At 40.2% G+C, this 25,569-nt stretch overlaps 1 protein-coding gene and 2 long non-coding RNA genes across 4 annotated transcripts in view; 2 read left to right on the top strand and 1 right to left on the bottom strand.

Annotated features, from left to right (window-relative positions):
* The first annotated feature begins 232 nt into the window (after positions 1-232).
* Positions 233-14,500, top strand: Naa50 (N-alpha-acetyltransferase 50, NatE catalytic subunit). Of its 2 annotated transcripts, none has more exons than XM_050148794.1 (5): positions 233-380; positions 8,701-8,837; positions 9,399-9,518; positions 10,080-10,146; positions 11,549-14,500. In XM_050148794.1, the coding sequence occupies exons 1-5, from the start codon at positions 373-375 to the stop codon at positions 11,724-11,726; spliced, it is 510 nt and encodes a 169-aa protein (XP_050004751.1). In that variant the 5' UTR covers positions 233-372; the 3' UTR covers positions 11,727-14,500. The 2 variants fall into 2 exon arrangements, with proteins under 2 accessions (XP_050004751.1, XP_050004752.1); XM_050148795.1 differs by having other exon boundaries at positions 235-380; positions 8,704-8,837.
* On the bottom strand, positions 1,451-25,489 carry LOC126505638 (uncharacterized). The gene is made up of 3 exons (XR_007592950.1): positions 23,637-25,489; positions 22,279-22,387; positions 1,451-3,917 (listed from the first exon to the last, which is right to left on the bottom strand). It is a non-coding gene; the product is annotated as an uncharacterized lncRNA (long non-coding RNA).
* Positions 23,194-25,569, top strand: part of LOC126505637 (uncharacterized) — a 19,795-nt gene continuing 17,419 nt past the window's right edge. The window contains exon 1 of the long non-coding RNA XR_007592949.1: positions 23,194-23,477. This is a non-coding gene — a long non-coding RNA (uncharacterized lncRNA). The remainder of the gene's footprint in view (positions 23,478-25,569) is intronic.

The following is a 25,569-nucleotide window of genomic DNA, read 5'->3' on the forward strand; positions in this document are numbered from 1 at the left end:
GGGGGGAAGGGCGCGCAACACGGAGCACTGCGGCTGCGCGCGACGCGGCGACCGCGCCGGCGCGCTGAGGGGGCGGGGTGAAAGGTCACAGCGCGGCGGCGGGTCTGGCTGGCGGCAGCTGCGGGCGGGAGCCGAGTGTCCCGTGTGCACGTGTGGCGGAGCGGCGGCAGCAGCGCGGCGGCGGACCTTCCCGCGTCTCCCCGGAGCTTCGGGGCCCGGCTTGGCTTCCGTGGCCTCCTCGGCGCCCTTTCCCTCCGCCGAGAGGCCGGCATGTGGGGTCGAGTGGCCTGAGCGCAGGGCGCGGAGTGCTCCAGGCGGCGAGGACGACGGCGTTGGTCGCGGCTGTAACGACGGCCTCAGCAGGCGGGGAAGATGAAAGGGTGAGGAAGGGAGAAGGGCAGCAGGCGGGGGCCCGGCGGGCAGGGGAGAGGGGCGTGGGCCGGCGAACCGGGAGAGCGCTGCCTGCGAGGAGAGACTCGCGCCAAGACTGGGCCTCCGGGGGGGACTTCGCCAGGCTCCTCGGTCACTCGGCTTCGGGAGGGGGCGGAGGCTTAGGCCGGCTGTTGGCGGGCTGCAGGGCCAGCGGAGGCAAGGGCGCGAGTCCACGAATCCAGCCCCGGGGACGAGGGTGCCCCGAGTGGGACAACGGGAGGAGGGATCGTGGGCGCCCCGGGCCTCTTCCCGGGAGCGCACGACCGAGCCAACTCAGGTGCTGATCCGTATGCGGGCTTTGACACGTTTCGGTTTTCCTTCATATTTGTGGGCTGTGCCGAACCTTCTGGAGGGAAAAGGAATTGGAATAAAGAGCATGGGGATGTGTGTTGGGAGCTAGTGACTCAACGAGATTTGGGTTGGGTCAGAGCGAGTGGAGGAGGGAGGGAGGGGGAACGAACTCGAGCCGCGGGGACTTTGGGGTGCCAAAATGTTTAAGGAAGTATCGTGGGTCAGTAGGTGGAGCTATTGCTTCGGGAGCGTGTTTGCCCCGAGTCCACGGAGCAGCTTTTTGCTGCTGGTTAGCAAAGTTGAGGTTTGATCTTTTCAAATCTTGGGTAACGTTAGGAGTTGTTTTGGTTTAACTGTTCCCGTATCGATTTATAAACTGTTACCGTATTAGCGCCGCGCTAACACGTTGCTTAAGCAAGCTGTTTTGGAGGTTGCCTTTACAATCTTCAGAGAAAGAGATGAAAGCTTAAACATGTTAAACTTTATGAAATACCGAAAGGATTTTTTTTTCTAAGTAGGCTGAAAATTAGAACTATTGTTTCAGTTAGTTGAACTGTTTGAATCAGCATCCTTTTTGGAGAACGAAATATATCATTTCTCCAAACTCGTTCTGTGTAAAATAAAGGTCATTTCATTTATCTATACGTCTTAAAACTCAAACTATTCTGAGTTTTGATTTTTAGGTCTACATATAAAATACTTTTTGCTTTAGATATTGGTTACTCAGTGTTGATTTTTTTTTTTTTTTTTTTTTTGCATGTGTTGGAATGTTTGCGCCGCTTGAGTCACGATCCGGGACATTTGGCTAATTTTAAAATAGGTGATCCAACTATCTTTAGGAAAAGTTTTATTTTCCTAGTAGTGTATGACTTTTTTGATGCTGTCTCTCTTTCTTATTGATACTCAATACATATTTGTCATGTTCTGTTATAGTAATAGCAATGAAGATAATGAGTCCAAAATTATTCTGGACGTTTAGATTAAAAAACTTGGATCTAGTTCAGTTTCTCTAGGCATAGGATGTAATCTTTCTGATACCTAATTTGACAGTAGAAATGGAGCCACACAGTGGGGTTCTTATCAGTCTGTTTGAACTCGTTATTAAGTGTACTATTAGAGTAGCTTTCTTTTACTTACTGAAGTTCTGGGACCTGAAGGAAAGCACTCAGCCGCTCATCTATAACCCCCAGCACTTTAGTTTGAGATAGGGTCTTCTATGTTGCTCAGGCCAGCCTTGAACTTGGCAACAATGTTCTTGGCCTCAGTTTTTTGAGTAGCTAGTATTGCAAACTGAGCCACCAGCACTAGCTGGTTCTATTTATTTAAACAGATATTTACATGTAACATTATGGAGGCAGATGTCTAGAAATGAGGAACTGGACAAATTTAGACAAAACTACAGTTTAGGCCAGTAAGCATGCTCAAAATTAAGATTCCTTAAGGTTTTTATTTCTCACAATTGGGAGCTTAGAATTGTGTTCTGGACTAAACAGTTTCAAGATGTTTTTATAGGTATAGTTCTTTAATTTTCGACAACTAACTTCTAACAAACATGGGACTTTAAATTTTCCTCTTTGTTCCTTTTAAGATACTAAAGAAATGAAATAATGGTGTAGTACAGTTCTTGTTTGTTTGAGATGTTAATGTCCTTGAGATCCAAAACTTGTACAACTGCACTGTGTTCAATCTCCTGACTTCATTAGAAAGACCTGTGCAAAGCAGTGGTCCTATTTTGTAGTTTTTGTTTGAAATTTTATTTGCTAAGTTTTCCCTTTTTATTGAGCTTACCAAAAACAGTTAAGTAGTTGACTCTGAAGTGGGAAACCAAAACCCTCTAGGATTTAAATTTTGGGTGTTGAAACAAACTTTAAGTTTACTATTTTAAATATTTTATTTTTTTTACGGTTGTTATTTTTATTATCAACAGCAGTAGGATATCCTGTTATAAATAATGTATTTTTCTTATCTCTATAGTAGACAAATTTGCAGTTGATAGTTGCTATATGTTTTTATATGCATATTTGAAGTATGAGAAGTATAGGCTGTTGGCTATTTCACCTGAGATTTCTTGTTTTTATGAACCAAGGGAATTATGGCTTGGATTTGTGGTCGGTAAGCTGGTTACTTTTATATGTTCTTCCTCTCTAGGAATATCTAAGATGATATTAAGGCAGCGCAGTCAGTTATCAGTGCAATTGAAAAATAAAGCTAAAGGAGATGCAGATTAGTTTCTTTAAACAAGATGTGAATACTAAAGTGACCAAAATAAAAATGAAATGGTAGGTAGGAATAATATTAAATACAGAGCAGTGTGGTTTCTAATTGAAACTTGGTTAGATGTTGTTATAGAGTGGAACAGAGTCTATGGCCATACCCTGAATGCACCCGATCTCATCTGATCTTGGAAACTAACAGGGTCGGCCTGGTTAGTATTTGGATGGGAGTGGAACAGGATTCTGCAGTTAGAAACGAAACTATGTTGACATACACAGAATAATGGTTCTCTCCAATAGTGTATGGACTGGGGACAGACCCAGAAAGTTTTCTGTATTTCTATCTAGGTGTTGATTACATAGGAAATATAAGTTTGTTTTTTTTTTTTTTTAAACGAAACTGTAAAGATTTGTGACATTTTTGTGTCTGTGTCCCTCTCATCTCACTATGGACTTAGGCTGGTTGGCTCCAAACCTTCAGATCCTGTCTCCTCTTGAGTAGCTGTTTGCTACTGAGCCTGGTTACAGAATGAATCTTGTGTACCTATAAAACTGGTTGTCAAGTCTCCTTTGCTATGTTGAGAGTTTTGAAATAGTGTCTGAAGTATAATTGTGTGTGTGTGTGTGTGTTTTTTAAAGTATACCTTCTACCTATAGAGGTATGCATATTGGTGAGTGCTGGGTGTGATATTGCTATAAAAAACAAATAGTGGTTTCTGTGAGTTTGGGGATTGGGTTCAGTTGGTAGCAAGCATGAAACACTAGCACCAGACATGGTGGTACACACAGAGATGAAAGTATCAATGTTCAAGGTTACACAGTAAGTTTAATGCCAGCTTGGGATACATGAGGCACTGTCTTAAAAACTTTTCTACATTTAAGAATTTTTCAGGCGAATCTTTGAGTTCGAGGCTTGCCTCGTCTAAGATCGAGTTCCAGGACAGGTGCCAAAGCTACACAGAGAAACTCTGTCTCGAGACACTAAAAAAAGAAAAAAAGAAAAGATTTATTTATTTATTTATTATGTATACAGTATTCTCAGTATTCTGTCAGCATGTATGTCTGCAGGCCAGAAGAGGGCACCAGATCTCATTACAGATGGTTGTGAACCACCATGTGGTTGCTGGGAATCTCTTAACTGCTGAGCCATCTCTCCAGCCCAAGATTTTTTTTTTTAAAGGATCATTCAGGAGGCTAAGTGCTTACATGATTTTTCTGTTTTATCATAATCATTTACATAAATTTTGTTCTTGTTATCATAATTTGTAGCCAAGCTTTAAATCATTACATCCTAATTGTTGTTAGATAAAATCTCTTGTCAGATAAAAAACTTATTTTGTGAAGTGTTATTTTCCAAAGTCAGTAGTGCTCTCGCCAGACCAAACTAATTAATATTTAATTTTACCTTGCTCTTTTATTCTGTAGAAATCTTGATTTTTGTCCTCCAGGTGTTAACTATAGCTTTCAATTTCATGGCATTTGAAGAGGCATGTGTTTCAGGTATTCAAATAATTTTCCTTCTTGTTTTAAACCTAGTCTTCAGTAGTGAATAGGATACTTACACTAAGCTGTAGAACGCTTTTCAATTCTAAAATTGTAGTTTAAGGTACAGAATTGTAACACAGTAGTGCTGTTACTTTGCCTTCCTCTTGATTTTCTTTCAACTAGTTAAAGCACGGTGTCTAACTTACTAATAAAGTTATTAGGCTTGTCTGATGCAGTAGTGGATAGCCACAGTTAATAATCATTGAGCAGTCGGAATATTTTTGTATGGCTAAATTTTTTAAGTTTAGTTCAATTTTTAAAAAAGATTTTACTTTTATGTGTATGGGTGTTTTGTCTGCATTTATGTCTGCTCCATGAATGTGCCTGGTTTATGGATGTGCCTGGTTTATGGAAGCTAGAAGAGGATGTTGAGCCCCTGAGACTGAAGTTATAAAATGTAGTGAGCCATCATGTGGTTCCAGGAATCAAACCCAGGTCCTCTGAAAGAATAGCCAGTGCTCTTAACTGCTGAGCCATAGTTTAAATTAAATTTTAAATGTTAGTCTTGGGGCATTTTAAAGCATATTTGACATAAACTAGATATATAGATCTGTAAATTTTACTAAATATTAATATATATAAAATGTTTCCTGGGAGTGCTAGACTCTAAATTTGAAGTATGCTGTGAGTAGAAGAATATGGTGAGTTTTTGTGAGCCACTATTCGTTGTTGGGAATTGACCAGCACCTCTGGAAGAGCAGCCAGTGCTCTTAACTGTTGAGCCATCTCTCCAGCCTAAATAAAGTGAGTTTTAAAGACTTAGTATGAGCATAGCATGTTGGTAATCATCACCAGGGAGATAGAGGCAGGAGGATTGGAAATTCAAGGCTAGCTTGGACTACATGAGACCCAGTTTCAAATAACGAGAGACTTGGCAGGATTAAAGGTGAGGCTATTCATAAAGATAGAGAAAAGAGATAACACCTAATGGGTAGAAGCTAAAGGTTGATCCAGTTAAACATCCTAAGATGTGCAGTCCCAATCCCCAAGGTGTATTCAATACAAAATGTCAGTAGTTATAAGATTGAGAGATCTTATGAGAAGCCCAAACCCAGCAACCAAGTGGCCTTAGGTAGAAAAGATTATATAAAAGTAATGCCTAGCCAGGACTTTTTTGATGCACTTGGGAAGAGGATCTGGAAGTTTGTGGTCATGCTCAGCTACAAAAAAAAAAAAAAAAACAAGTTCTGGGCCAGCTTGGGCTGCATGAAACCCTGTCTTTAAGTGGGTTGGGAACGGGGAAGACAGACAAACATAGAGTACTATGTGAGGTAGGAATTTTAGTAAAGAGAAAAGTCTTTTGGATAGTTAGTATTTGTTTTAGTTACAGTTTCTGTTGTTGTGAAGAGACACCATGACCACTGCAACTCTTTTAAAGGAAAGCATTTAATTAGGGATGGGTTATAGTTCAAAGGTTTAGTCCATTGTCATGATGGTGGGACATGGTGGCACACAGACAGACATGGTGCTGGAGAAGGAGTTGAAAGTTAAACATCTTGATCTACGGAGAACAGAAGTGTAGGCAGAGACTGCTTGTTTGTTTCCTGACTTCTCAGACCTGGATATCACCCAGAAACTATTAATTACAACACTGTCTAACCTTTGCTCAGACTTATTAACTATTATATCTTAAATTAACCCATTTCTATAAATCTGTGTATCACCACAAGGCTGTGGCCTACTGGCAACCTCCTTCGGCAGTACATGGTGTCTCATTGACTCTGTCTACTCTCTCTATCTCTGTTCTGATTTCCCACCTGGCTTTATTCTGTTATGCCATTGGCTCAAAGAGCTTTATTCATCAACCAGTAAAAGCAACACATATACAGAAGGACATCCCACATCACATAAGGAGTCTGTGTCCTACTAGCCAGGCTTATAAAAATCTCAAAGCCGGCTTACACAGTGACACACTTGCTAATAATGCAAAACAATCAAACACATGAGTCTGTGGGAGCCATAGGTATTCAAACCACCATGGTATTTAAACTGTGCTTTTGACCTTTTGTGTCATTTACTGAAGGACGTGGTTTAGATTAAGATTCCCACTAGCCAAAAGGGAAAATCTAATGTCTTGAATTTTTATTGACTTCAGCCATATTTTGATCTCTATTAAATAATGCTTTAATCAAGTATTCCAAATGTTCGGTGTGAGTGGACTCTTACCAGCACACATCACACACCCTTCTCTTTAACCTTAAGGAACAAAGATGATTCCTTTGAGGGACTATGATAGGACTGATCTCATTATAATAAAAATTCCTAGAAATGCTTGATTCCTAGCTTTATACTGTTTCCTACGAGCATATTCTCTGTTGGAGTTTTGGTTTTATCTCTATGAAGGGAAGTGGAATGGGCCCAGTGGATTCTAAGGCACCTTCAACATGAAATTCTGAACAAAAAATGACTAGTTAAAATTTTGTTTCAAGTTATGCTGTATCTATTGAATGAATAAGCAGGTATAGAGAGTTTGCCTGCACTTTATTTTTGCTGTGTAACTAAGTCAGGCCTTGATGCTGGGGAGAACATTTCTTGGAGAGTCTCATCTCCATCTTGTGGTCTTTCTGAATATTGCCAGTAAATTTTTTTTTTTTTTAATTTTGAGGATGAAAGCTCGCTCAGTGGAAGCACGTGGATTTGATTTCTATACAAATAGCCGTACAGGTACATGTAGTATTTGTTGTACAGAGACACACCAAAAACAGACTTAAAAATTGGAATACTTGATAGAGTTGGAGGTTGAAAATTAAAATTTGAAAGTTTTTGTTAGGAAAGTGCTATAGTAGTTAATAGGTGAACACATTTCTGTCTTTCTACAATGTCAGAATTCATTGAGTAACATTAAGTTCACAAGGTTCAGTGATTTCAATGGCAGCAGTTTGCCCTATAGTCTGACTAAAGTGAATGCAAGAGGTTTGTTTGTTTTTATTTTATTCTTTTTTTTTTTTTGAGACAAGGTTTCTCTGTGAAACAGTCCTGACTATCCTGAAACGCACCGTGTAGACCAGACTGGCCTCAAACTCAGAGATCTTCCTGCCTCTGCCCCTGAGTGCTGCGACTAAAGATGTGTGACACCACCACCCGGCCTTAATGCTTATTTTGTCTTAGTACTTTTTATTGTTTATGCCATCCACTGTGAACAGGTTATTAGCATAAGGGCACCTAACTACACTTGGTTCCCAGCACTCACGTGGCGGTTCGGGGATTTGACACCTCTATGGCCAGGAGGCTCAAATATACATACACTCACATAAACATAAATAAAAACTAATCTTAAACAGAAGATAAAAAGAGGGTAAATGGGGCTGTGGTTGTAGCTCCTGAAAGAGCACTTACCTAGCGTGAAGGAGGCCCTGGGCTTGATTTCCAGCACAAGAAAAGAGTTTTCAGTGTCTGCTGGTAGTGCTGGTAGTACTAGGAATGAACTGTTGTGTGGATTTCCAGCAGGGTTTGCCTCAACAGATTTATTTTTAGTATGTAGTAAAAGTTATTTAAGCTATTAGAAATTTATGTTGTGGACTACTTTTCAAGGCAGAACAGTTTCATTATCAGTGAATCTTGAGCTCTCTTTTAATTCCTTATTTTTTGAAGTCCCTATGTACTTGTTCTGTTTTCTGAAATTCTCATGCTGAAACTGAGATGTGCTGGAATATGAATCCTTAATATCACTTACCACTGTTATTGTTACTGGATCACTGTTCTCAATACTTAAAATGCAAATAATAAATAAAATGCGAATAATTTTTCACAATTGACTTATTTTCTGCTTACGTAAGCAAAGGAGATGGGCAGGTTTCTCAATGCTTAGTGCTGGATTGTCTCAAGAAATAGTGTACGAATTTATATTCTCCTCTTTAGTACCATTTCCTATCCCTTTGTTAATATTATCAGTCTGTTTATCAATAATAGTTATATCTACATTTTTTAACTATAAACTAGAAGAACAGTTTTAGTATTTATTAAAGGATAATATTCTGGCCTTATTGGTTAGTGTGTACTTTTTTTGTCCCTAAATGTGTATATTTGTAGAAAAGCTCTAAGTAGAATTTTGGTTGAACATTCGACAAAATTTGCTTATAAGTGGTAGTGTTTTAAGAATATAAAGTAATAAGAAAGGGTTGCATTTGTCAGTCATGCAAAAATGATTGGTACCCTTTTAATAGTATCTTAATGAATCAAGTTAATTATCTTTTATTGAGTACATTTTGGTTTGTTCCAGTAGCCGGATCGAATTGGGGGATGTGACACCACACAATATTAAACAGTTGAAGAGATTGAACCAGGTCATCTTTCCAGTCAGCTATAATGATAAATTCTACAAGGATGTGCTAGAAGTTGGCGAGCTAGCAAAACTTGGTATGTCTTTCCTCCTTTTTAAAATATGAATTCTCAAACTATGTTTGTTAATACTAGAGCAACTAATACAGGCTCCTTAATTTTATAAGCAAGAGAAGTTGAAATGTTACAGATTTTTGAGAAAGATCAGTGTTGAATATATGACTTTTAAAAGCAAATACTTAATGTTCTTTACAAAAAGTGTGAGTGTGTGCATGTGCAGGCGCAGACTACATGACCACGTTTGGACATAAGAGAGCAACTTCGGGGAGTGAGTTCTAGCCTTCCACGTTGTAAGTTCCAACAGTTGAGCTTTAGGTTTCCAGGCTTGGCAGATACCTTTCTCTGCTGAGCCAACTCCCTGGCTCTGAAATGTTTTCTGTTACTTACTGTGAGCCTGTGTGTTTATCACAATTTAACTATTACAGAGAAAGCTTAACCTTCCTCGGACAATGTCAGTCTTGAGGTCATTGATATTCTCATAAGAGTAGTTGGTTAAAATCTGATGCCTATAACAACTTTTTTTTAAGGAGCTGGTTAAATAAAATGTTATAATTTACATCTTTGTATTTTCTGTGGCAGCATATTTCAATGATATAGCTGTAGGTGCGGTGTGCTGCAGGGTGGATCATTCACAGAATCAAAAGAGACTTTACATCATGACACTAGGATGCCTTGCACCTTACCGAAGACTAGGAATAGGTAAAACTATGTGGTGTTTTGTTCTGTCAGGTGTTGGTGGAGTGTGTCTTTAATCTGCTGTATCTTTGAGTGATTGAGTGAGGACAGCCAGGGCTAAACTGAGAAGCCCTGTTTCAGAAAACAAACAAAAGGGGGGGGGGCTGGGAAGTGGATTGTGAAAAGTAAAATGAAAACCATTGCTTAGTGTTCATTTGGAAGCCCATAGATTTGATTTGTTTATCAGTCTGGAATTGTTTCATTCATATGTATGAATATGAGAGAAGGTCCTCTAGTGGTTTTGGGGAAGTATGGATGTCTAGTTGTCTTCTAGTCTTCTAGTTCTGTGTCAGGTCTTAGTAAAGATGGAAAGTAGAGCTAGGTGGTGGCTCCACATGCCTTTAATCCCAGCACTTTCAGGGGGGTAGGGGGCAGAGACAGTTGGATCTTCGTGAGTTTGAGGACAGCCAGGGCTACACAGAGGAAATCCTGTCTTGCAGGGTGGGGGAAGGGGGGGAATTAGATGTCAAATTTCAAGGCCAACTTGTAAAGTTATTTACTTACTTATTTTTGCCTTATTGATAGGAACTAAAATGCTAAATCATGTCCTAAACATCTGTGAGAAAGATGGCACTTTTGACAACATCTATCTGTAAGTACCTAATGTTCATCTAAATGTCTATAAATTATCTGTTTAAATCTCTATCAAGAAACTTTGAAATCTACTCACTCATTGTATATTTGATGAAGGTATGCTTGTCCCTTGATAGCAATAGACATATAAAAGGGCTGTTCTTCTAAACAACCCTAGTTCCATTACTAGCATCCACATGGTGTCTCAAAACCATTTGTAAACCCAGTTCCAGGGAATCCTGTACCCTCCTCTGATAAATAAGTGGTACACAGGCATATTTGCAGACAGAAGTGACCACACCGATAAAATAAGTTTTAGAAAAAACAAAGTACATTTATTTAAGTTCATAAATCCATATAGAGGGGACATACTATTTACAGATGACCTATCCTCCCACGTTCTTTAAACTGACCTAATTTACTTAAGGGTGCCTAGACAAAAGAAAATGTTACAGAAGTTTTAATGAGTTGTATTGTTTAGGGAATACTGAAGAATGATGTATATGTTCCATTCAGGACAACTTAATTTTTATTATTTTTTTAATTGATTTTTATTGAGCTCAACTTTATTTTTAATTCCAGGTTGGTGAAGTGTGGGTAGAAAATTGTTGTGATGAATCATTTATGTTATAATTTGGTTTTAATTATATATAAGGGACCCTATGGTGAAACCAAGAGTCTCAGGAGGCCACAGTATAAAGATCTAAAACAACTTGTTATGGTGGCTCATGTCTTTAATCCTAGAGCTTGCTTGCGCTCAGGAGACAGGCAGGTGGATTCCACTGGGTTTGAGGCCAACCTGCTCTACACATAGTGAATTTCAAGCAGCCAGGTAGAGAGACCCTGACTCAAAGAAAACAACCAACCAACCAACATGCAGAGCTAAGACAGAAATCACAACAATGAATTGTTTTCATATTGCGCAGAATATTATATTCTGAAGAGTAATGAAAGAAGCTCAAGAAGATATATTTAGGCAATTGAGACTAGAGTGTATTTTTGTTGTTAATTGTTTTTAGTGTGTATATTTGTGGGGAGGGGCGTGTGCATGATTACCGGTCTCCTAGGAGGCTAGAGGCATCAACAGTCTCTGGTGTTATTGGTGGTTGTGAGCTCCTTGATGGCAATGCTGGGAACAGAATGCCGGTCCTTTGGAAGCCTCATGATGGTTTAACCTTTGTTAAGTATAAGAATAAACACTGATCCTCCTAATCTTGGCCATCTGCCTTGCAAGTGGGGGAATTAGTTTAAAAGTGTTAAAATAGTAACCTTTGTTAAATATTGATCATTGTAAAGAAAATGTACAAAATGTCTGTGAAATTCCACCTCTAACCAATTTGAAGCTATCTCTGGTTAAAAAACTTGAAAGTTGATGAAACTGTCTTATATATGTATCTGTGTATATATACCCTGTATCTCAGGCATGTCCAGATCAGCAATGAGTCAGCGATTGACTTCTACAGGAAGTTTGGCTTTGAGATTATTGAGACAAAGAAGAACTACTATAAGAGGATAGAACCTGCAGATGCTCATGTGCTTCAGAAAAACCTCAAAGTCCCATCTGGTCAGAGTGCAGAGACACAAAAGACAGACAACTGAACAAATTACAAATGAACTTTCTTGCACTTGCTTGTCGCCAAATAAAGAAAGACCCATTGATTTCCCCTCCCCCTTTTCTTCAGCTTTCCTCCCTTGTCATTCTTCCTTTCTCTCCTCTTAAAGTTTTTAATACTTTCAAGAACTCTTAAAAATGATCATGTTTGGATTGTTTTAGTTCTCTTATTTTTGTGAGGTGGTTAGGTTGAAGGCAGGAGAAGATAGGTCTGTATCCTTTCACAGTTAAGATGTCCCCAAAACTGGAGTCAGATGATTTCAATTTTTAGCTATTTTTTTAACATCCTGCTTTCACATTGAAGGGCAGAGCCTACAATATTGATTATTTCAAAAGACAAAAAGAAACAGCAGCAATATCTTCTCTAATTCATAGACAAGCTTAGTGTATTTGTGGTACTTTGAGTTTTAAAGACTATCTGTGGGATACTAATCCCTGACATTGCCTTCACTCTACCTTTCGTCCTTTAAGCACTCTCAGGAGTTGGACCATTGTTATCCTTGTGAGAAAATACTAAGCTTATTTAGGTTTAAAAGCAGTTTTTCTTTCTATTTGCTGATTGGTGGGGCAGTTTGTGTAGGTAATATTAGACTTTGATCAAAGTATTTCAGTTAAACTGCTACTTAGCTGATGAGTGGGTTGCTTATTAGCAGATGTTCTTTGTTTTGGTTTTTTTTTTCCTTCCTTCCTGCTGTTAATCTTTTTACTAGAGGCATTAACTTGTAGAGTATGGGCTGGTGAAATGAACTGTTTTAATATCCCAGCTAGAAATATGGCCTTTAACTGACCTAAAGAAAATTGTTATAATTGGTTTTCTTCTCTTTTTCAGTAAGCCCAATAATAGTGTAACCTTATACATGGAGTTATGTCCTTATAAGCCAATACCCCTAAATAAACCTGAAGCAAGTGTTTTCTCTTGGACATACAAAATTACATAAAAAGTTTAGATGGACTTGTAACATTTTAAGTGTATTTAATATCAACTAATACAGATTGTTAAGTGTGACCATTGAGCATTGATAATATATGAAAGAATTTCTAGACAGTATTTTTGAAAATAACATTGTTATGTTATTGCTTATCTGTTGAAGAACATCCCAGATTTGCTTACACTCTGTGCCTATAATGTTGAGTTTAAAGATTTGGAATAAGAGGAATCAAAACAAATTCCTTCTATTCTTGAAACAATAGAAGTATAAAGTGTTAATACAAATATATCACTGTGACCTCCAACTGACAGGTTTGGTTAAGTCCAGATCATTTTCAGGCACATTGGGAGTGGTTCTAATGGGTTGAGAATTGTAATGTGGACACTTTCCTCATCTCAAAGATACATGGCATTTCTTAGATTGTCAATAGTCATCAGTGGCTCAAGAAATGTTCTCATTAGACTTTAGAACAGTGTAGAGTGTATGTTTCCTTTCATTTAACTTTAAAAGGAAGTTTAATACTTCCTCTTAGGAAAATTATGGTAAGGAAGTCTTATTTCCAATTAGGTTAAATGGTAAAATTATCTCACAAGATGCTTATGCACATTTTATAACACTTTTAAGTTTTTATTTGAGAATGTGAAAGTACATAAAGTGGACTTCAGTAGTCTTGAGTGCCAAGAAAAATACGGGGTGTGGTTGATGAATGGATGGATGGATGTATAGGGTAGTGAAATTGTAGAAGTACCATGCTTGTTTCTTGGGTATTGATTTCCTAGACAGTCCAAATCTAAGCCCAGAAAAAAAGTTTAGTGTTAAGCACCTTTACTTTGATGGATAAGCTTCAGCTTGCTCTTGCCAAGAGAAGAGGGCATAAATAAATGACAGCATAATTAGTTTGAAGACGTCAACCATTTTGTAAACTTCCAGATAGCAAAATAGATTTTGATATATAAAAGAGTTTTCTGAGATGACACTGCCTCTATTTCTATAACCATTTCACTTGGACTATCTGAGTAGTCCTATGAATGTATCCCTAAATGTGGTTATTGAATACCGAATAGCTGCCTCACAACAATTAAGTACATGTTATTTAAAGAGGAGGAACAAATAATAAAGTTTGAATTGAGTGTGTAGGCTCCCTATTATTCTTTTCCACTCTAGTCAGTGATTTAACCTAAATTTTAAATGTATGTATAAGGTCAATTGTCCTGTATCCAAGTTGCATTACATAATTCCATCCACTTACATAAGGGGAAGATGTGGAAGAATAGAAACTGGGACTAGTCCATATGCCTGTGAGTCGGGAAATACTAAAGTAACACCCCATCTTGAGTTGGTGGTTTTGGTTTGGGTTTATTTGTTTTGGGTTTTTTTTTCTTTGTTTTTAATATGTGCTAATAATTTTTGAGGTAAAATAGTAATTTTGTTAACTGGAAGATTAAAGGCTATCTCCATTTTTTCATGACAGATTGTTTTTACTATGGGGTAAATAGGTTAAAATTATTCTGTATGCTATTTGAATTTAGGTTCTAAAGTAAAGACACTGTAGAGAAATCTATGCAATATATAATTTGTCAAGATTAATTTTCATCTGGGGAAAGGAGTTCCTGTGTCTCCAAAGCAGGTCACTCATTAATTGAAAGTCCTCCAAAAAGAGAACTATTGGGAAGCATGGTGTGTGGTGGTGGAACAGAAAACCTCCCTCAGTTTTTGGAGGGAATATCTTTAAAGATACTTAAGTGGCTACGTTTACTTGGTGCAGTTAAGAATTAAACTTGTCAATTTTACCGTTACTGTTACATCTGAAATAAACATGTGATGTTCTGGTAGTGATCTGTCTATAAATGTCATGAAGCGCATTGTGCTGGGTGTTACAGTCTGCAACTATAAGTTGTGTACTGTGACCCATACTGTTTATATTTAAGACCCAATTTAAAATTCATTAAAATAGTCCAGGTATAATCAGGGCATGCTAATTCAGACCTTGTTAAAAAAAACCTGACCAACACATGGCAACATAGCCAGACCAGCTACACCTACAGCCCCAGACCAACAAGTCTGCCTACAACAGCTATGGGGGGGTGGGTGTCCCTCTTTTTTAAGTCTTGTCTGAGAGGGAATTTCAGCCTGGAAACATCAGAAACAAAAGAATGTGGGGCTGTTCTACACCTCAGCTTCATGTCTGTCCCATTCCTATACATACCATCCCGCCCTAGTGTATTACACCATTTGTGCCCCCCTTTCTCTTTGTATTCAAGATTATGAAACTTTGCTGTGGGCCCTGCCTTCCCTTTACTTCTTCCTGTTCATCTTGGTGGTGTATGGGTGAGTTTAGGGATTTTTTTTTTTAAATCAAAAGTATCCACTTAAAAATTTGTTTTAATGTGATTAACAAATGTTTAATATTTCTATATTATATATTATATAATATATATAAAACAAATATGTTCTGTTGTAAGTAGAACATCTTACAAGTGAAGGACCCTTGGAAACGCTGTTTGTGAGACAAGGTTTCACCTTGAACTTGCTATGTAGCTGAGGCTAGATTTGAATTCTTGATGCTATTTCTATCAACTTGGTTGGCTGAACGTTTCCTTTGCAAAAGTGAACAAAAGTTCTCATCATCAATCTTGAGTTTGCTTTAATGTTATAAAGCAATATGGAGAGAAATATTCTTTACACTGACTTTTTAACATTGCATCCAATATAAACACGCTTTAATAAGATTTAAAAGGCTGATAATTGAAAAGTCAAAAAGATTCACGACTTAGGCATCGAAGCTATGTTTTGTGGTTATGATTGTATCAAACCTAATTTGTTTCTCTAGACTGGTGTAGTTTATTCCATTTTTATCTTTAATCAGGCTACAATTTTTTTTTAAATATTTATTTATTTACTTATTATGTATACAATATTCTGTTTGTGTGTATGCCTGCAGGCCAGAAGAGGGCACCAGACCTCATTACAGATGGTTGTGAGCCACCATGTGGTTGCTGGGAATTGAACTCAGGACCTTTGGAAGAGCAGGCAATGCTCTTAACCACTGAGCCATCTCTCCAGCCCCCTCAGGCTACAATTTAAAAGTAGCAGACTAGCTCAAATCTGGCAGGATTTTGTTATTTAGTAGGGACCAGACTCATTAGGACTGACTTCCAGCATTTTACCACTTGGATCAGAAGAGGCTGAAGTAGTAAGAGTTTGAACTTAACCCCAAATTGGGTTACATAGACCCCATTTGAGGGAGAAATCCTAATCACAATATCATCTCTAGCGGCCATAATTTAAAAATTTTTTTTTGTGTGTGCATGTTTGTTCCTCAAAGCCGCATGAGGTCATAAGGAGGGTCCAGTTCCATATGGATACTGGGGATCAAACCTCAGTTTCCTATAATAAATGGTAATGCTCTTAACTACTGATCTTTCCAGCTATCGTAATTATTTTGCTGTCCAATCACAAGTAACTTCCAATAGATGACAGTTGACCCCAGGAATGACTTAATTTTTTTTAACACTGGTAAGTCCTACAAGTATAACTTTCAACTTTCCACCTAGTAGCCACCCACGTTCTGTAGTGTTCAAAAGGTCTCAGAGGCACATGTGACTTTTTTAATGTGTAGCTTAGGCCGAATTTAAAGCTTAATTACTGAATTACCATCACTTCTTGGTGTGGTTTTGTAATGTGACGGTAGCACACTGACTTAGGTCATGGGATATACCCAGAAGGGATCTGGCTATGACTGAAACTGAAAAGAGGGTGTGGCTCTGGCCTAGGGATACCTAGCACTAGTAAGAAGCATTTCTCCTTTTTCAGTGCCAGGGATTGAACTGAGTGCCTTGCAATGCTAGGGTACAGACTGATCTGTAAACAGCACCCCTAGGCTACCCTCAAAATTGCTAATTCTGCCTCTGCCTTTTTAACGTTACTTTGACAGATTACAGATGGTTCTAAAGTGTTTGATGTGGGTGCTAGGAACTGGACCTGAATCCTCTCCATGAAGAGTAAATGCTCTTAACTTTTGAGCCATCTCTTCTCTTCACAGCCTCTGGCCTTTTTCCCCCCTGAGAAAAATTTACATGATCCCAGATAACACATTTTTCAAGTTTCTACATACTTGTGAATTATGTGTAGGCTAAGTAACATATTTCTTAATAAATTACAAGAAATTTATATTTAACAGAAAAACTTTAGGGTACAGTTACAGATAGTGCTTAAAGTATAATATGTGGTGGTGAATGTTCATACAAAAAATACTTGAGTCTGGTTTATTAGTCGATATCTTGAAGTGGGGTGGGGGTTAGTGTCAAGCATGAAGTTAAATTAAGGAAAGTATAGCAGACATCTGTTAATATGGAAGTAAAATCATATCAAGGAAATAAACTGGATCTAAAGAAAAGTGATCAATAGTGTAAGTAAAAAGGTCATTTAGTTTGTGGCTTAAGTTTTGTGAAAATGAAATGTCACAAGATGGCTCATTTGGTAATGGTGCTTGCTGTAAGCCTTACAACCTGAGTTCAACTCCCAGAGGAGCCCAGATCTGGAAACAGAACTGACTCCATGGAGTATTGTTTGACTTTCACACATGAACACCACAGACACGCACGAATATATTAAATAAATTATATATTTTTAATATGTATATAATATATTAAAAATATAGACCAGCTTTACATACTCAAAGCTTAGAAGGATTGCCTGGATTATTTTATGAGGCGTTCTTTATAATGCCAAGAGTAAGGTCAAGGAAATTATAGGTTGTTATGAATAAAAGCATGAAAATCCTTAACGCACTACGAAGTTAATTGGCAATATATAGAAGAGGATATGTGATGTAGAATCTGTCCCAGGAATTGAAAATGAATTTGTGCAATTCATCATGCTCTATCTTAATGTATGAAGGAGGTCTGACTAGAGCACACCTAACCTCTTCTCTTGGTTTGTTTCCACTTTTCAGCTTTTATTAGCAAATATTCTGTTTCCTGGCATCTCCAACATCCTTGGGTTTTAGACTTCACTTTCCTGGCTTCATGCTTCATTTTTCCTAGCTTCCTAGCTTCATTTCAGGAATCTGACCCTGCTACACTTTGCTTATCATCAGTGGCCTTCTGGAACTGCCATAAGCTTCTATGACAAATCTTCACCTAAATTATAAATTAGCTCCACTTAGATGCTGATGCCAGGCTCTGCTGACAGCTCAAGATATGGATGCTCTTGTCTCATAGTTGTATTGGCCTCTACTGACGCTGAGAAAACTTTCTAGACGGTTTTGAGCAGGGAACTCTGGTGACATTCCCAGGTCTTTTCCTTAAGATTAATTTGTAGTTTTGAAAAATGGACCCTTTGCTGGATGAGCTCTTATACACAGCACTTCTTGCTCAGGAGAAGGGTCTGAGGTTTTCTCTTAATGGCACTAATCTCTTAACAATTATAGATGTTTGACTTTGCCCTGTGTGGCACTTTCAACTTGCTATTTTTCATGTCTTTCTGCTCCCTCACTATACATTATTACAGCAAGAGCCGTGAGCAATACCTGTACCACAGCCTGAATTCTGTTCCATCTTGAAAGTTCCACTATCAAGCATATAGCCTGTAGCTTTGAATTTTGCCTCATGAAGTTCTCTGGGCGTGAGAATGCAGCCAGATTTCTCTACTAGAATGTATCATGAATGGTTTCTAAAGTATTCTGGAAAGAGTACCAGTTCCTTCTCCATGGTCACCTGAAGTCCCAGTTAAACTCTACTGCTTTCTGGAGTTTTAGCTCTCAGCTCCAAAATTCACATTCTTCCAACACAACAAAAAGCCTAAATACTGTGGTTGTATTTTCACAGTAGCCCTATTCCAGTTTTCTGTATTGTTACTCCTGACAGACAAGGGTTTTTTTTTTTTTTTTCCTCATAAATTGGAAAGATTTCAGTCTACAGTGCATCATGATGGGGAAAGTATAGCTGTAGGGGTCTGAGGCTGATGCTCTACTTTCTTTTCCTTTTAATTTCTTCTGTCTGCCCCCAACTAGGGACCCTGCCTCATAGGTAGTATCACATTCTGAATAAGTCTTCCCTCTGGTTTAAATTTTCAGGGAATTCCCTTATAGGTACATCTGGAGAGCAACATTGACTCTTAACTATCATGATGGGACTTTTGAATGATACAGGAATTAAAAAGACAGCCTGAAAAGCTGTAAGAGTCTGCAGCTACTGTGCTTATTCATGAGATCTTGTCTGTCTTTTTTTTTTTTCTTGTCTGTCTTAATATGTAAGATTGGCAAGAAGGTGAAAGCTGCTTCAGCACTTGTATACTATGTCATAGACCAATGATTAAAAGCTTTAAGCATGCAGTTTGGAAAGTAAAATCAGTTTTAATTTGCAAGTGATAATTGAACAAAATGCTGGTGCTGTGTTTTGGAAGACTTCACTACTTCAAGTTCACATCTTACAAAGTTGAGTAAAGTTAGTGGTGTCATTGTCAACATAAACCAGGCAGTGCTACAAAGCCGAGTATATAAATATATCTGTACTTGCATAGTCAATCTCTTTGTCAAGGCACATGAATGACCATCTCAACAATCACATAGGGAAAATGGTGTCTTCACAGTATACAATAAATAAAATATAATAAAAAGGGTGCTCAATCCTCTAGTCCTAGCTACTCATAGTTGAGCAATACCAACCTGGATAACTGAAAAAAAGTCATCAGAAGGAAAGAGAGCCAGTGTAAAGGTTGTGGCAGAACTCCAGGAGCACACAGACACTCAAAAATGAGGTGGCAGACAAGACTCCGTGGTTTAGGCACTGCTCTTCCAGATGACCCAGGTTCAATTCCTGGCACCCACATGGCAGCTCACAACTGTAAATCTAGTTCTAGAGAATCTGATACCTGGATGGCATTGCACATACATTTCTTTTAAGAGAATGAATTGTTAAAATGTCCTTTGGATGTAGAAGACAAGAGTCTATCTGACCTTGTATAAAGTTCTGGTTTTTTTGAGTCAGGGTTTCTCTCCTAGCCCTACCTGTCCCAGAACTCATTTTGTAGATCAGAATGGTCTTGAACTCACACACCTGTGCTCTGCTGGTATTAAAGGTGTTTTTTAATGTATGGCACCACAGGCATGATCCAGAAATAATCTGTAAGATGGATTTAAATGATAGTATTTTCTGGCTTTGAACTTTGATTCGCCCTCATCCTTCCCAAGTACTGGAATTAAAGGAAAGTACCAATGCAGGGCATTGCTGTGCTTTTAAAGACATTTATACAAGACAACCCAACAGGTGGTGTGGTTGCACGCCTTGAGACTGAGGAAAAGCTGAAGGGGACAGGACAGGGTAGTGGATTTGCTTTTAATTAGAAATTCACACCCATACATTGTGTGTGTATGGGAGAGAGATCAACATAAGACTTATAACCTGGGCAAACAGGTATTTCATGACCAAATTCAGAAAGCACAAAGGGTTTCTAAATGAAAAGGCTTCTGTTTCAATTGCATCAAGAACTTAACAGGATAACATTCAGATCTCACCTCTTTATTTTTGGAGAACAGACACAGCAATGGTATAATTAGGCTGAGATTCATAATAAATCAAGATGGACTGCAATGGGGGAATGCCTATTGAGTTGGCATCTCTATTGTGACCTTTGCTGTTTTAGTATGGCTACCTAGGTGTGGACACAATGGTTGCTTTCTCAGACCCTGACTTTCCTCATAAGTAAGATGACAAGAACTATATTGCAGTATGGTTATGTGAATGAAACAGGTTAGTAAACAAGCAATTCTTATAAAATGCAAAACCCAAGCTGCACAATTGTTGAAAACATTAGTCCAACCTGTAAAGAACTTCCATAAATCTGTGAGATGCTTCCAGACATTAAAATGAACTCTAATGTCTGAAAAACGCACTAAAAACAATGATGCGGGAATATGCTCAGCACCACTAGTTGTTAGAAAAAGTGGTGCACATCTGTAATACCTGTAGTCCCAACACCAAGGAGGCTAAGGTAGCAGGTTCACCAGTTTAATTATGTCCTGAAATATCTAGTGATACTGTCTCAAAAGCTAAGAAACTACTGCAGCTCAGTCATGGTGTGGACTATCTGGACCCTTCATATACTGTTGGGAATGCAAATTAAAAATTATAGCCTCTGGAAAAGCTTGGGTATTCCAAAAACATGAAAATAGTCATATTACTATATTCAGAAGGCAAAAGGCCTCTAAAGCAAGACAGCCAAATCAAGTTTAATGAGTGATTGCAAACAAAAGCCATACAATGAAACCTAGCTGTGCAATTCTGTGCAGCAATTAGACTACGAGTACACAAGCATGGCCCAAGGCCAAGACTTAGTGGTCCTGGTAACGGGACGTGTGCAAGTCGCAAACAGCAGAGCACTGGAAAGAGAAATTTAATGATTTCTGGGCAGAGCAAGGAAGTAGTAGGTGGGGTTGACCCTTGGGAGCATCTGAGCTGCCAGAGCTGCTGCTCAAGTTCATTCTTGAACCCATATGAATCTGAGGGATCAAACAAGCCATTATATACCATGCAAATCTTTCTGTACCATAAAGGGTCCTCAAGTAAGCGGGTGAAAGTCAGGTTCAGTCTGAAGGACTGGACCTGTAGACATGCCAATTTCACCTGGCTACTGCATGTTATTAGCAATCTAGACACTCAGCATATACCAGCCATCCTTATGCAGTATCACCTCAATCTCACATGCTAAATAATGTTGAATAAAATTAATCAAAAAAGCCTTTAGTTGAAATTTGAACTTTTTCATTTTATTTATTTATATATGTGTTTGTGCACACATGCACAGCCAATATATGGAAGTTGGTTAGAGGACAACTTGGAATCTGTTCTCTCCTTCCGCCATGCGGAGATTCTGAAGCTTAAACTCAGATCATCAGGATGGTTGGCAGGTGGTGCCTTTACTAGAAGCCACCTCACCAACTCAACAGTTTAGAATGTGGACTTCAATTAGAAAATGAGGTTTAAAATTAAAAGTTGATATTCTGACCTTTATCAGTAAATGGTTGACTTTCCATTTTTAAATTATGTCTGAATGGCATTAATAATAGTTCAAAAATTCTTAAATCTTGTTTTCTGAATCATCAAAACTTTGTTTTGCATCTGGATGTAGTGGTGCACCCTTTTAATTCCAGCACTCATATTCAAGATGCAGCGGCAGCATAGTCTACACAGTGGGATCCTATCTCAAACAACAAAAAGCCAAGACATTTGATTTTAACTAAGAATGAATGTATTGTAGTTCAGGAAGTTATGTGTACCCTGGATTTGATATTTGTCACCCATTAAACCTTACATTCTTACTAAGATGGAAATCATGTAGCTGGACATATATTAGCATTACAGTTTCATGGATGTGTTATTAGTATTGCTATTATGACTCTGAGTCACACCGTCTCTGCTGCTTGAACTTGGGAATGACAAATCCATTCAAAAGCCAATTAAAACTCACTGCCCTGGCCCAGATGTCACAAGGAAGTGAAAAAACAAAATTCAGACTGCTTATTAGCACAAGTTTTGAAGCAACGTTAAAGGTCTACTTCATTACAGATTTTCAAAACGCGTAATAAAAGTAAAATGGACTTGTTATTTACCTTTTTCACAAAGCAAGGTCTGCGTCCATTATGTATTTGCCATGAAGAGCTCATGAAAATTTCACCACCACTAGGTCTCAGGCAGACTGGCTTGTGAAATGAAGCAAAACTAGAAAAAGATAGTTAGGGACCACGGTTCAAGAGCTCCAAACGCAGCTCAGAAGAGGTCTCGGGTTCCAGATACAAGTGTCTAGTAACTTAAGTTTAGGCAATCCCCATCTCCCAAAGACACACTCCCTCTCTTAGCTGGGGCTCCCGGTCATTTCTGAAAATGGCCTTCATGCTTTCTGGCAAATAAAGGACGTCTGCGAGTCTGCATTACAAATTCCAGCAGCCTTGGGGCTGAAAGGATCTTGCACCAAAAGGGAAGTCCGGAGAGAACTGAATTCTCCACCACCGTTTCCCGCCTTCTTGATCCTCCACAGGCTAAAGGGACCCGTCTATCTCCGAAAGCTTCGGGTGCCTCCTCCTCTTCACTTTCTCCACTTGTAAGCTCACACTGACATATTCCAAAAGCTCAGTATAGAACAGGAAGCAAGGAAGTTTCTTAAAACATCGCTTCTAGCTTCTCAAAGCTTCCCCTTTAAGGAACCAGGCCTACCTCTTTCTCAGTCACCTACTGGCTTTCCTTTCTGCCCGTCACTCTACCTTTAAGAATATTTCCTGTTCTTTCAACCCAACTTGCACACCTCCGCCCCCCGGCCGTGTTCATTGGGCCGCCTGAGGCTTGTTCCCTCCTAGCTTTTCCCTCCGCCTCCTCCCGCCCTCTAGCCTAGCGCAGCGGCATTCCGGCTGCCGATTGGCTGGGACGGCAGCCTCCCCAGCACCGGATTGGCAGGCCGGTCGGCTGGGGCGGGCGCGCGGCGCATCCAGGCTAGGCTGTGCGCGTGCGGAGCGGCGGCCGCGGGAGGGGCGGGAGGGGCGGGGGGAGGGGGGCTGGGAAAGTTGAGGCCGTGCTGCCGCCGGGTCTCCGGCCTCGAGGGCTCGGGCTCGCAGCGGCGGCGGTGGCCGCAAGGAGACGCGGCGGGGGCGGGGGGAGAGGAGGGCCCGGGCCCGCGCTCCCCCAGCCCCGCAGAAGCAGGCGGCGGCTGCCGACCCAGAGGCTCGCCTGGACGGCCAGGCACCGCTGCCTTCCGCTCCTGGGATCATGACCCAGGCGGGGGTCGCCGCCACTGCGGCCGGGAGCGCGTCGCCGGCGGGTGAGTGGCCGCGGGAGGGGGCGCTGACAGCCTGGGCCCGGGCTGCGGGGGCGGCTCCGGGGGGCGGCCCCGGGCTCAGCTCCACCCACCCCCTCCAAGCCGCGGGAGGTGAGGGCTAAGCGGAGTGCCCCTGGTTCCCGGGGACCCCAGAGTGCTCACCTGACCCGGGGCGAGCGCCTTCTTCACCTTGGCCTGCCCGTACCCTCGGTGCCAGGCCCGCGGGGGCTCGCCCCGCTCCGGTTCTCACCGGCGGACAGAGGCCCCATGCTGTCCTGGGTGCATAAAGAACTGGGCTGCCAGGTCCTCTCCAGGTGGCCTTTGCCCGCCTCCTTCACCTTTTGCCATCTCTTCCATCTCTTTCCTCGTCTTCTGACTTTCCTTCTGACCCACTCGTCAAACTCGTGCTGCCTGCTTTTGTAACTTTCACCCCCGTGTCGGAGAGTTAGGTTGGCGTTTTCTTTTTAGAAGCTCATCTTTTTGCTGCCGAATAGCCCTGGTCCAAGCGAATAGCTAGGTCTGATTTCCTATTTCCTGAACAAGCATGAGTTTTCTGGGCTCTTGCTGAGGTTGGACGCTTTGACTATTGCGTTCTCTCATGGATTTTTTTTTCTTTATTGACCTCGTCTGCAGATAAGAGATCACATAAAACTAACTGCCAAATCCCAACGAATGTTCGAGTAACATTTTACCTACTAAATAGAATAAAGTAGCATGCAGGACAGTTCTGGCTAACTTTACGGGTAGCAGTGGGCAGATTGCTTAAGGAAACTATGGTGAGTGGACTTTTCAGCACCTTTTCCTCATGGCCAGCCTGCCTTGCTTTTTGCGATCTCTGCCCTCTCAACAGTCACCCTAGTGACATTTTCCTTTCCCCAGGACTCTTGATTTGCTGCGTAGATGCGGTGTTTCCATTTGTTTGGAAAGTACACTGAAAGTATTTGTTGCAAAATAAGTAAGATACATTACACTTTCTGAAACCAAGTGTTGTAAACAAAAGCTGCGTCAAGCATGTCTCACCAAAAGGCCCGTGTGACCCAGAATAACCATGGATGTGGCCCAACACTTGAAAACTTAATCAATACCTTTGGTTTTTTATTTTTGTTTGTTTTGTTTTGTTTTTAATCTGATCATGTGGCTCCCGAGGGTGACTGTGTAAATGACAAGGTTGTGTCACAATGTCGGGCACCTAGTCTAAATACTATGACTTAGATTCTCTGAGTACTTAAAAGTAGTTTTGTGAAGTTCGGGCATGGGTGAAATGTAGGGCATTTCCTTGCCATGTGGTAAAGGCCACTTAGAATAGTTATTTTGTAGCTTAGTGTTCTATGGAGCATCACAGAAGTTTAAAAAAAAAAAGTCACAGATTTTACAGTGAGCTGGTTGTTCAGGAAACACAAAGGAAACACTATTTAACTCGGGTTGGAAGAGAAGTTTCCACAGGTAGCAAGCTCAGAACCACTGCCTTTAAACCCAGGCCTTAATGTGCTTCCTAAACTGGACTGTTTGTTATAATCACCCTGTTTCAATTCACAGCTGTTACCTTTGACCTGGAGGGAGGTGGGCTGTGGGTATACTTCTTAACACTCTCCAGGCAATTCTGCTCAGCAGCCAGGGCTGAAAATTACCTTAAGCTTGGTACAATGTCCAGACTGTTGTGCTTGTATTCCAGGGCTTTCCATGGCAAACCTTCCGTTATGTATTCAACTGTTGCTTTAAAGCCTTCCGTGTGAACCTTTGGACCCCCTAACTCCTACAGATAATGCAATTTAGATCCTGCTGTTGCTAACAGGGGTGTTTCTCAGGATATGGATCCCTACTCGTAATTCCCTTACCTATCAGCGTGTGACCTATCTGTGTGACAGACCTCTTAAATAATGTAATCTTTGGTATATGCATGCACATATATGTGTGTGTTGGTATAGTTGGTACAGGATCTCCTTTTGCTCCTAGGCTGACCTTGAATTTGCACCAATCCTGGTGCCTTTATCCCCAGGTGTTGGGATTACTGTACCTTCATACTCGGCACCAACAGAAGTTTTAGTGTTTCATTACATTTATTGAGAGAGACGGGGCGGGGGGGGGGGGGGGGGGG

This window comes from Alexandromys fortis, unplaced genomic scaffold (genome assembly GCF_014885135.2).
Source record: "Alexandromys fortis isolate MF-2015 unplaced genomic scaffold, M_Fortis_MF-2015_v1.1 scaffold_4, whole genome shotgun sequence".
In the NCBI taxonomy this organism is placed as follows: domain Eukaryota; kingdom Metazoa; phylum Chordata; class Mammalia; order Rodentia; family Cricetidae; genus Alexandromys; species Alexandromys fortis.